General features: G+C 41.2%; 1 protein-coding gene across 1 annotated transcript in view; it reads left to right on the forward strand.

Moving 5' to 3' along the window:
* LPHN3 (latrophilin 3) overlaps window positions 1-12,119 on the forward strand; it is a gene marked incomplete at both ends in the record, with an annotated part of 80,629 nt that overhangs the window by 8,090 nt on the left and 60,420 nt on the right. The window contains 2 exons of the mRNA XM_010284955.1: window positions 1,961-2,146; window positions 5,935-5,973. Coding sequence (XP_010283257.1) covers window positions 1,961-2,146; window positions 5,935-5,973 — 225 coding nt within the window. The remainder of the gene's footprint in view (window positions 1-1,960; window positions 2,147-5,934; window positions 5,974-12,119) is intronic.

Below are 12,119 nucleotides of genomic sequence, written 5' to 3' on the forward strand. Positions count from 1 at the left end.
CAGGGGTTTGCCGTTGCAGTAGCTGAGCAATTTGTTGTATGCCAGTTTGCACAGGTGCATGGTCCAAGGGAAAATGTACACATCAAATACTGGATAGTAGGGTTTTTTGTTTCTGATGTACCTGTAAAAAGCTCTTACATTCCTGCAGTTTTCTGCAAGACTTACAGCAACACACATGCTAACTCCAGCGATGAACTGCAGGAAAATGTTGAAATTTACTTCTTTACATAAAAGGACTTGATGCAGTCATTCTTTAAAATTCTGAATGCCAACAGAAGAGGTCAAAATTCAGCCTCTAAGCTGATGCATGGCTTAGGAGAGCAGGCAGCTATAAGAATAGGATCTGGTTTCTATGGCATTAGCCTTGCGTGTAACAAGGAAGAAATAATTCAGTTTTTGAATATACATTATCATTGCTCTAATGGGAAGAGCAACACATTATCTCCTTTATTTATCTTATCTATATCATCATATGCTTTAATTCTCTGAAGATGAGCATATGAACATCTTTAGTTAGATTTCATTAAATCAGATGGGCTGTTGCTGTCAAATTGATGGAAGTAAGTTATTCATTTATAACTCAGCTAATTGATTTACAGAGAGGTAGAAGCTCAGCCTGCAATCCTTCCCTAGAATCTTGATTTTATTATAAGCACCAGAAATTGAGGGAACAAGAGAAATACCTGATTTCTAACTGTTGGAAGATAAGACAATTGGAAATTTCTTATGAAGAACCCAGCAGAGTTGGTCATTGAGCCCAACAGAGAGGTGGGAGCTTCATTTAAACGTCCTCCTGTGTAATTTCTCCTTACCCCTGGCATATTCCCCATAGATATGCATTCCAAATCACAGAATGGTATGTAACAAAAAAAAGACCAGCAACCTGCAGTAATATTTTTGTAGTGGGCTGCTCGTAGAAAGGAGGTGGGACCAGCTGCTCTGTCCCCAGTCCTCATGACATAGAAGAGGAAAGGGGCAGCAGATAGTGAGAGCAAAACAGAGCAAGAAAGGGGGGAAAGCCACAAGGGGAAAGAGAGCGTTTCCCAAATAATTACACAGTGAATTTTGCTGCAGGTGATTCATGAGTTTTATGACTCAACTAGACAATAGAAATCTTTTAATAGAAGATTCAGCCAAACAACCTACTTGGTTTTCCCTTCCAGCAGGCCTCTGCTTGAAGTCTTAAGCCTTTTGCTCCTGAGTTAGTATGCATTTATGTGCTGACAATCGCTAACCTCATTACAGATGTAGTGGCTAGTGTGGTAAGGAGCACGTCTCCTGCATGCAAATGCTAAGTGGTAAATTAACACCTGATTATTAAATCCAAATGATGGGGATTGTGAACTTGTTTCTCTTGTTCATCTGGGTTATGTCATCTATTTTTGTTCTTTTTACAAAGAACTTTTTTACACAGGAGTTATAACAAAAGTCATATCATAGCTATCAAATAATATTCTGGAACCAGAAACTGCTCTTTCTTGACAGGAGAGACTACTTACATGGTGGGTTTTTTTCAAGTGGCATAGATAAGGCAATGGAACAAGCTAACTGAAGCCCTCCCTAGCATGGGCAGCCCATGGAAACCAGTGCTATCTTTGCTTGCATCTGCTGCAGTGCAAAGAAGCAGTGGCCCCTCAATTCCAGCACTGCACCGTGAGAAGATCAGAAATTGTGTTGAAGACAACATGGCGACCATAGTGTTGAAGACAATATGATGACTGTAGCTGGAAAAAAAACCCTGCATTTAAAACCATACTCAAACACTGTACATGATCAAACCATGATGTCCATTGGTGTAGTTTCCTTCCTGGGAACTTCTTCTCTTCCTCTCTTCTTCTCTTCCTATTCTCTCCTCTTCTTCTTGCGGGGAGTTGACTCAACACAGTGGGGCTGGAAGGGACTGGAGTAACATCATACTAACAGCTGGAGACAACCTTTTCCTCCACTTTCTCAATTGCAGATGAAGTCAGGGGAGATGGCTGCCAATATTGCCCGGGAGCTTGCGGAGCACACAAAAAACCACTTGTATGCTGGAGACATCACGTACTCTGTGTCCGCCATGGTCCAGCTGGTGAACCTGCTTGACGTGCAGCTCCGAAACCTGACTCCGGGTGGGAAGGACAGTGCTGCACGCAGCTTAAATAAGGTAAAAACAAAGGGACTCGGGAAGGGACAGGAGGCTGAAGAAGGGTTTGGTTCTCCTTGTAAAACTATTATAAATACCTTTCTGAATGACTGCCATTTTAGGCCAGTGATTCTTTTGTAGTAGTTAAGAGTACCTGGCAGTTTTTCGTTTACAGTGTATTTTATTCTGCTGAGAAATGAAACAGTTGTAAATGCCAAGTGTACTATTGGTGCTGGCAAATGTATACCCTTAGATGTGTAGGTATATGAACTCCAGGTACTTCATTGCAGTCTCAGCTCTCATAGCTCAGTATGAGAGTAACTCAAGTGATGCCACGGCAATTATGTTGGACTTGTGCCAGTGTGAATGAGACCAGAATTTTTTCCATCGTTTCCAGTGCTGAATCTGTATGTGAAATGCCGTGCAATATGATCCAGAAAATATGAATATTTAAAGCCCCAAGAGACAAGAGAGTCTGGATTTTGATTTTTTTCATCTTGTAACATTACAAGATGCTGATGTGCTGATATATCAAAAGAACAGTTTTATGCATCAGTATAAACAAATAAAAGCAAACAGAAACATTTATTTACAATGGAGATACATTTACCAAAGGCACATAAGATACCATCATATTTACACTTAAGATCTTCAGGATGGTTTAGTATTAGAGGGCCTTTTTAGTGATGACCTGTGAGTTAGCCCAAAAGCGCCTTACTGCATGATGATGGTGTGTTTTCTGTGCCCCTGTTTGAGAAGAATTATTAGTCCTTTTGTCACTTCCAGAATTAAATCAAATTGCTACATACTAAAGTTGCCAGAAGTTGCCAGTCATGGGAGGAAACATGGGCTGTGGAGTCCATAAGAATACATTTAAAGTTGAGGTTTTCCTTGGTCCAAGGCCCTCTTCATCACTGAATCTCATGTTAAACACATGGGATAAGACTTATGTAAGATTCAGGTGGTGAATTGTGCAGGCCTGGTCATCAGACCAAAGAGCAGCTGAACCCTGTGACTGTGAGCACATGTTATATTGGCCCCCCAGTTAAAATAAGACACAGAATTTTGTTCTCAGCTGCGTAGCTGGCTCTGACAGCCCTGGCATCCATGTAAGTGAGAACAGAACTTGGTCCCAAGGTTATACAGCAAATAAATGATCCCAGCTAAGCCTGAAATTTCTTGTGTGTCTTCCGAAGAGAAATACTTTTCAGAGAAGTAACACTGTCTCTTTTCTTGTAAGTTATTATTGTAGACTTACGCTGTTTTAAATGCAAAGGGCTTCTGGATTGTTTAAGATTACAGCCGCATAGGAATTGAAGTCCTGCATCTCATGTGCTTTGCATGTGCTGTGAATTGGGTTATCCTGATGCTTTTAATTAGTGCTTCCAGCTATTTTATAGCAATGTAGGTAATAATTGTATTAACTGTTACATCAGCATAACATTATTTGTTATAATCATACCATGGTTCTTTGTTTGAAATGATGTGATGTCTGACAATATCAGGTAAAACTAGCAATTAATGTCACCTACTAACGGTTTCATGGTTGTAGTCTGCTTGCTCTTCTGAATATGCCCTAGCCACACCCAACCTTTTGCCACTTGAGCTTTGCAAGCACATATTTTTCATCTTTTTCTGTCCCGCCTTCTGATATTTGTTTCAATTACATGAAACAGGGTTGTATCATGGGGGCAGGTATGAGTTACCGAGGGGAGGGGAGGACTGGGCTAGGCAAAGCTCCTTGGTTCGGCTGTCACTCCTGGGGTCCCCCTTGCAGGTTCCCCCCCCGCCACCAGCTTTGCACAAGCGGCTCATACAAATCAATTGCACTCCGCATTAAAATTCTGGACTGCGTGGAGTCCTGCAAAACAGCGATGCGAGTCAGTGATCCAAATGACAGGCTCAGTAATTTACTTGCTCTCATTCCCCACTTAATTCTTTAGAAGAGTAACTGCTCTGTGTTCATTTAAGAATGCATGAATTCAGCTTGGAAGCAGTATTGGGCAAACAAAAGGCAGCAGAGTTACTGCTCCATTTTCCCCTTCACTGATCAAGAGTATTTCCAAAAAAAAAAAAAAAAAAAGAGGAAAAAAGTCATTTGCAAAGAGTTTTGTTTAGTGCTGTTTAGTCAGAAAGAAGAAATAAAGTAAGCACTGCCATTAAATATTCTTTTAATCATTAAAGGAAATGTGCTAGGGATCTGAAAGTAATCACCTGTGCTGTTTTGTACTGTTTTGGGGTTTTTTTTTCAAGCTGATGTACAATGAATTGAAATAAAATGGCATAAATCAGAATTTTTAAAAGCCATCATTTTTCAGGAGCCACTTTCCTGTCACTAAAAGCTTTATGCTTTCTACTGAATCAGGCTTAATTAAGGTAATAATTGTTCCATTGCAGACCAGCAAGACCCCCGAGTGGATAGCTCTGTAATTTTCAGCAAGGCTTTCTTTGATCTCCATTTGTTTCTGTAGAGTCTTCGTACTGGCCAAGTTTACCCAGAGGAAGATTTCTGCTGTTACAAATTGATGAATTAGAAATTGAAATTAGGCATTGCGTGATACCTGGGTGTATTTTGTTTATTTCAGAGCCTCAAAACTCTCGGGGACAAATTTGGCTCACAGCTGTACTAATGGGATTGCACTGCTGTGAGATGAGAGCACAAGTTACCCCGAATCTCTATTGATGTGCAATTTCCAACCCAGGCACATTAGCGAAAACAAACGCAGCCAAGCCATTGGCTCTGAGCAGCCTGATTTTGCGAGGTTTAGTTGCACCGATGCAGAGCTCACCAATTCGAGCTCACTGCCTGCAAAGGCCCGGAGAGGTAAATAAGTGCCTGTTTGAATTTCGTGACACCCTGAAGTGCAGTTATCAGGCAAGAGGCATGCAAGTGCATATCAAAGTACAGTCCAAAATGTGCCTTCTGTGGAAAAGGTGGGGTTCACTGTGGAAAAGCTATGCAGCATACAAAGCATTTAGGCCCAGGAGTTACAAAGGAAAGCACAATTCAGTGTGAGAGGACTGGAAAATGCATTCCTGGAGAAGCAGTTTAATCCAAAGGGGAGAGGATGGCCTCAACTGGAAATACTACATCTGATTCCCATTTCATTGTTACATCCTCTTCGGTGGCCCTTCACGCTGTCAGGACCCCTGGGCAATGCTGTCTCCTTCAGTGCACTTTCAACATGTGCTTGAGCTGGCTTTCAGCAAGCTCACAGCAGTGAAGCTGGAGTGCTACGGGTTTTGTCTTGAGCAAGAGACCTGAGCAGTGTATCAGCATGGGCCTGTGGAGGTCCATCCTGTATCAGGATGCAGCCCTGCATACATCTTGCTCCCTGGAATTGGTCCTGCTCATCCAAAGTTTGGTTAACCTCACTGCCATCAGCACTGCCTGACTGCAGAGCCCACACTCCTCTTATGTAAAGAAGCATCAGCCTCATCCTTTCCAGCCTTGTTTGACATTGAAATAACATGTGTGAACTCCAAGCTATAAGGAAAACATCTCTTGAGCATCTCTACTTGACTTCAGTGTCTCCTACCATCTAACAGCTGCTCTTGCAAAGCTGCCAGTCTGTGCTTTCCTTCACTTTCAGTGAAGGACTAACCCATACTTCTGGAGACAGTCCTTCCAGCCTTCCACTGCTGCCTAACTCGCATGCTTCCTTTGGTTTGGTTGGTTTTCAGGAGCTGTTTGAGAAAGAAATGAGGTTTTTTCATAGGCGTTTTCTTCATTTTTTTTTTTTCCCCTTGTTCTGTCACTAACTTGTTTTTTCTATTCCGTCTTTAATCTGCTGTCTTTATGGACTCAGCTTCAGAAAAGGGAGCGCTCTTGCAGGGCCTATGTCCAGGTATTTCATGTGTTTTTAATACACGTATCCAGTTGTTTGACTGAATGACTGTGAAGTGGGTCTTGTCTTTGTGAATAATCTGATTATTACCGTCTTTGTGGCAGCAAGTTCTAAGGTTAAGGTTACAGGATAACAATTTCATTCTCTGTCTCCCTGCACCTGCCCTGTTGCTCTCAGACTTGACAAAAGTTTGGGGCAAAATCTCTGAGCCAGTAAGTGGGAGAGATCTGACAAGACTCAGATGGCCATCGGAATAAGCAGGACAGGATGAATGCGTTCAAGTAAAGAATGCAAAACTGCTGCTCATGGAGGCGTCTCCTCCAGAGACTCCAGACCAGCTGGGTTTCACTTGTGGCATGTCACTCATATAATTACCGCCTGCATTTCCTTAGTTTTCTTTCTTCCCGTCTTACACTCGCAAATTTAGAAACAATTCAAAATGGCAACACTTGGCATGAGGGAGGAGGTAGGATCGTAATGAAGTGCAGAGTGTCCTCACAGAGGGACGTGGGAAGGAGGAGAGTGCTGCAAACTAAATATAGGATTAGGAACATAATGTCCCATAATGTTCACCCAGCTGTGGTCCAAATTTTGTAGGCTTACATTGTGTTTTACATGAACAAAGTCAAGCTCCAGCATTTTGGAAAGACCTGCTTGTAGGCTTTTCAAGAGTGGGGCCTCAGGTTGTGTTATTTATCCTGTCACCTTGCCTTATAGCATTTGCTCCAGTGACTTTTGTATAAACCTGTTCGTATACTGTGAGTGAGTTAATGCTGCTTTAAGAAATGTGAATGTTTTACTTTCTAATTTCTGTCTTGTACTTATGAACATTGATGTTGTACTTATGGGTGGTTGATCATTTTTTATATGTTTATGTATAACATGCAGAGGTGTAAAAATGAACCCCATGTTTCTGGAGGGGGCTGTCCATACCTGAATTTTCCTGCAAAATTCAACTTCCTACAGTCGGTATTGACTTTATTTTGTGAGCGCATGCCTCATTTAACATGTGGGTTTAGATGGTTTAGATTTCTAGGACATCAAAAATGAAACAATACCCCTCTGTGCTGGTACGCTGTCTGTCTTCCCTTTGTATATGGTCATGAGAGAAAGTCACTTTTTCCCTTCCATATACATTAATGGATAAAGATGAATTATGGAGTTATACATCCTTTGTCTGGAGTGACTTCTCTTAAGATCCCAGATAAAGTAACTAGCATTTGAAGGAATTTAGGAAACTTTACAGTGCAACGCTCACTCCCAAGCTAGCTATCTTGTCTACTGGTACCACTGGAAATGTGGTGAGGCTGGTTTAACCATGGACCACAAGATCCTGTTGCTGACCTGAGCTGTCCTTTCCACTAGCTGCACCAGTGTACTCTGTAGAGTTGATGCATGCTCCTGGTCTTTTTGTCTTCTTTCAAACAGTTGTGAATAGTGAGTTTAATATAGTCTACAGAAAGCTTGGCATTGACACAATAAAGCCTGAATATTCTGCACAAACTTCAGCTTAGCCTTAATTTCAAGGACTTCTTCCTTTTCACTTGGAAAGCCTGCTTGTGTGTTTAAACATTAATCATGTGCCTACCTCTTTAGTAGACAAAAACTGATGAAAGCTCATTGCCTGAGCTGCTTAATATAAATACAGACAAAGCTGGTAAATATATTGAAGAGGACAGTCCTGTAATGGAAGGCTTGAAGAATGAATTAGATGACCTAATTGAACCTTTCCAGCTCTGCTTTGTATTATATGGAGGTAAAGTAATGTATCTGGACGTATTTTCATACAGTATGTTTCCATTTGGAAAATCATGTAGCTAAATTCATCAAAAAGTCTTGTGAGGGAGAGTTTGTCTGTAATAGCAATTAAATGTTACTGCAGATATTCCTGTTACAGGCCACTTATCCTTTACCAGGCAGTGAAATGTCTGGGCTGGCTAAGGCAATTTAGCAGAGATTTTTCAACAAATCTTAAATGGTGAAATCCTGGACTTTGTGAAGTCAATGGCAGATGGGAAGTCACTGAGAAATATGCCACTGATGGCAGAGAAATAGAGTTTTCAACCTTGCTGATGTGATCTCCGTATACTGATCCCATTATTGTGAAGAGCATCCATGGCTGAATTCAGCTCACAGGGCTGGAAGTGTACCTAGAGCACAAAGTGTGATACAAAGTTTATGTGAGAGATGTCCAGCAATTTTAAATATCAAAAGAGCAATTGAAGAAAGGTGGATTTTGGGGAGGAGGAGTGTGACTTGAGAAGATAATAGTTGCTAAAATCAGTCGTACTGTTTTCTTTGGGCTGACAAATGTTAAGTAGTCATGACAAAGCCCCTGTAGCAATCGGGGTTTAAAGTTGTCCTGAGCCCAAAATAAATGAATATAAATAAGTATGTAAAATGAATCTGGAAATTTTGCAAGTTATTCAAATATGAGCCTGGGAATGCTGTATCAGATTATCATCTCATCTCTCTGGGTGACTTTATAATTAAAATAAATATTGATTTAATTTGTATAGTGTCACAATATTTGTTGAGTTTTTGAATTGCTCAGGAATTTTCTTTATTGGAAATAGAAGTTACAAATGCTGCTCCTTTAGTTGCAAGTGCGGTAAATGATCTTTTTGTCTCAAAAATCCAACAAGAACCAACCTGACAGGTGACATGATAAATACGTATTAATATAATGACCGGACAATTTCTGGGAGATTTTTCAATCACAGTGATGTTTAAGAAACTTCCACGTGGTACTAAGAGTCAACTTAGGCTGAGCTGACCAAGGTGGATATCCAAGATGGATGACATGAGAGGCTTCAGAAAGGTGCTTAGTTAGCTAAGGAGAGCTTGGGCCTCATGCATGGCTTTTTGGAGAGCAGAGGTTTACATCTCTCATGCCCACTTTTCTGCATTGTACTCTTCTTGCACTCTATTTTAGGGAAGGGATGGAAAAGTCATCATGTGGGAGAATGAGTCACAATGGATGACGCATTTGATTAGCATAGTTTCATTTGGTGACTGGTGTGTGACATCAGCCAGTATAAATTTTCTGTAATTTTTTCAGAATTTCTATTTGTTCATTTTCCAAAGGCCTTTCTCATTAAACTGAAGCACAAGAATTGTAGAAAACACAAAATGTTTGTCTTTTGGGGACTGTGAAACTGGGTTTGGTGTCACGGATTTCTTCCATGCCCTTCAGCAAGTGGCATGTGCTCACTACTTCTCAGCTCCCCAACTTAAAATGCTATGGATACAATTCCCTGGGCCTCTGGGAATGGAGGTGGGGTAGTAAAGAAAAAAAAAAAAAAAAGCCTGAGTACTCAGATATTGCAATAAGTGAGGCCATATTAACACGGAAAACTTAAACATGTGGGAAATAATTAGAGAATTTTGATGTACAATTCAGTAGCTGGAAACACAAGCTTAATAAAGGCTCATACCACATCTGGGTGTGTAGTCTTTTTATCACACATGTGCACCTGGTTACAAAATCTAAGCTCACCTCCTTGCTTTGCTTGGATTTGTGGGCTGGAGCTCTGGGGCATCATGAGGCCAATTCCTTTCCCTGCAGTGCCAGCCAGCAGCCTCTTCCCATGTGAAATGTTGTGTTTGGGATGCAGATCTTGAAAGACAAAAACTTCACAGGGTTCCCATTCTTTTTGACTTTTTTATTTTTTAAAGCCAGTCTCAGTGGCTTCAAAGCTGGAGGCTGAGGAATACAATTGATAGCCTGAGTGGCAGCTTTGTGGGGAGAGTGGAAGAAGGCAGCAGATCACTGCTTTTGTAGTGTTTTCCTGGTGCAGTAGTGTTTGCTGCTCTGGTTCCTGCCGTCCTCCAGGCTGTCCTGTAAATCAGCTTGCTCTGTTTTGTAATTCTGGGCTTATCTATACAGCAAATGGCAAAGATTATGGGGGTGCCACCCGCTCTGTGAAGATCACAAGAGCTTCTGGGTGCAGGTGTCATCAGAGCCACCGATGAAGCTGGTGCTGAGCTGCTCGCAAGTTCCAGGTAGCAGACAGTGGTGGGTGGTTGCAGTCAGAGTTGTCCTTCTGGTTCTTCTGGAAGTTTTCTGAACGCTTCACGCTTGTAACATGGGCTGTTTGAATTGCTATACTAAGCAAAAAATGAAAGGCTTTCCTCAGAGGATTCAAGGCATTAAGTTTAGAGCTGAGTAGAAGAGACTTTTTTTTTTCCTTTGCTAACCTAGTAGCTCTCAGCAGATAAAAGGTGCATCTGGGACTTAGCCAGTACTGTTTAAAGTGTATTAATTCTGTTTGTCCCACTTCTCTTTTGCTTGCATGGCTGATCCCAACTTCTGTGAAGACTAAACGAAAGAAACATGTAGTTCTGAAAGGGAGCATAAATTGAATTAGGCTACATTTACTTGTGTTCTTGTTGTGCCTGTGACAAGAAAGACTCTAACCTCCATTTATATAGAAAGGGGCAAATTAATGAGGATTTTAGAGTTCCTTGTTTGGTCACTTAATTGGCTGTATGACAAAGAGCTCTGCAGTGCATGTCAAACAACTTTCGGAGTCCTCTAATGATTTGCACATTGCTCGACTCCTGATGCTGTTCTGCGTGGCGTGTCAAGCGAGGTATCGTTGTTAAAGTGGCTGGAATAAATTGGCTAGCAGTGTGCATACAATGTCGTATATTAACTATAGCTACAGGGAGTACTTTCAGAAGCTTTTTCAAGAGATCAAGATGTTTGCCCATCAGCATGAAAGTGCCCCAAACTTTCATTTAATATAATTAAAAAGACATCTGAAAGAAGTGTGACTCACACCGGGGTTCTGCGGTTTGGTAGCCCTTTGTTAAAACTCTGTGAACTTAATATACTTCACAGCTTGAGCAACCTGCACTTGATTTGTGTCAGCAAGAGTGAAACTAGAAATCCCCACCCTGCATGTTTCTGCCACGGTAAGCCCGTTGTTAGGGAAGAGGAGGATCAAAGCAGCAGCCTTGGGTTCGTCGCCAGACTCCGAAATTCTTCGCATAAATATTAAAAAGGAAGGTGACAGCATATTTCTCTGCCTACAACTGAGCTACACCTATGGTTATGTGCTCACATGTAACATAGCAAACTGAGAAAAAAATGTAGCATTTGCTGCGTTGCTATGTGCTTATTCTCTGCTTTAGGCTGAGTCAGTCCTGGAATCTGGTGGCGCTGGTAGAAAGTCTCAGTATAAATTGCCATAGAGGTCAGTGGGAGATTTCGCTTTGGTTTGGACTGCTGGAGGAAAGGATGAGTATCATGGACTCCCTAGGGGTTCCCTTGAAGGCTATGGATGTTCTGTTAAAGAGGCTTTTTTTTTTTTTACAAGCCATCTTCCTTTCTTGCTACAGCTTTGCTCACTTCCCCAGTGTAATTACTCTAGCGGTTGCTTGTACAGGCTCAAATCCTGAACAGTAGGGCAGCAAATACAGATGATTCATAAATGCAGTTCTCAGCTTATTCTGCAGGGAAGATCTCATTAGATGAAATAGATCATATGTTAGTTCCTTCTTCCCAATCAATTCCTTTTATTTCAGTCCTACAGATGCCTTCTGACCTTAAAATATTTTTCCTCGTATATTAAGCAAAGCAAAACCATAATCTGTAATTTGTATCCTTCTTCTATTTCTCAGTTCTCCTATTTTTCTGTGTGCTCCCATTTAGGAGATTATTGGTAGTTCAAGGCCAAGATTGCAAACCTTGCATACCTAGTGCTAGACCATTAATTCCATAGTTAAGCATCTTGTAGATGGCCTAATTTTAATAAAGGTCAGTGCCTTTCTTCTCACTGCAGTGAGTTCTCAGTGCCACTAAAATTCAGGCCATTTCTGAGTCAGTACAATTCCTGTAGCTACAGCATAAACATCTGCTGCAGAGTTGAAAAGAGAAGGTTGCATGCTCTTTCTTGCCTTTGCTCTCAGTCTGTGGAGCAATTTTAGAAGTTCGTCTGCAAGGTCAGGGTAAGATCTCCTCTTGTCTTTGCCATGAATAGTAGGTTTTGGCTCAGTTCACCAAAACTGATACCATCAGTTGCCAATGACTACTTTGGTACTAGATGTAGGCTATGTTTCTGGCTTAGTTTTGAAGGTAGAAGAGGAGATTAGCAGTACATATTCTAGTGATTTATTTTTTTCTAAGCATTTGCGGTTCA

The sequence above is a fragment of the Phaethon lepturus genome, unplaced genomic scaffold, assembly GCF_000687285.1.
Source record: "Phaethon lepturus isolate BGI_N335 unplaced genomic scaffold, ASM68728v1 scaffold12634, whole genome shotgun sequence".
Classification (NCBI taxonomy): domain Eukaryota; kingdom Metazoa; phylum Chordata; class Aves; order Phaethontiformes; family Phaethontidae; genus Phaethon; species Phaethon lepturus.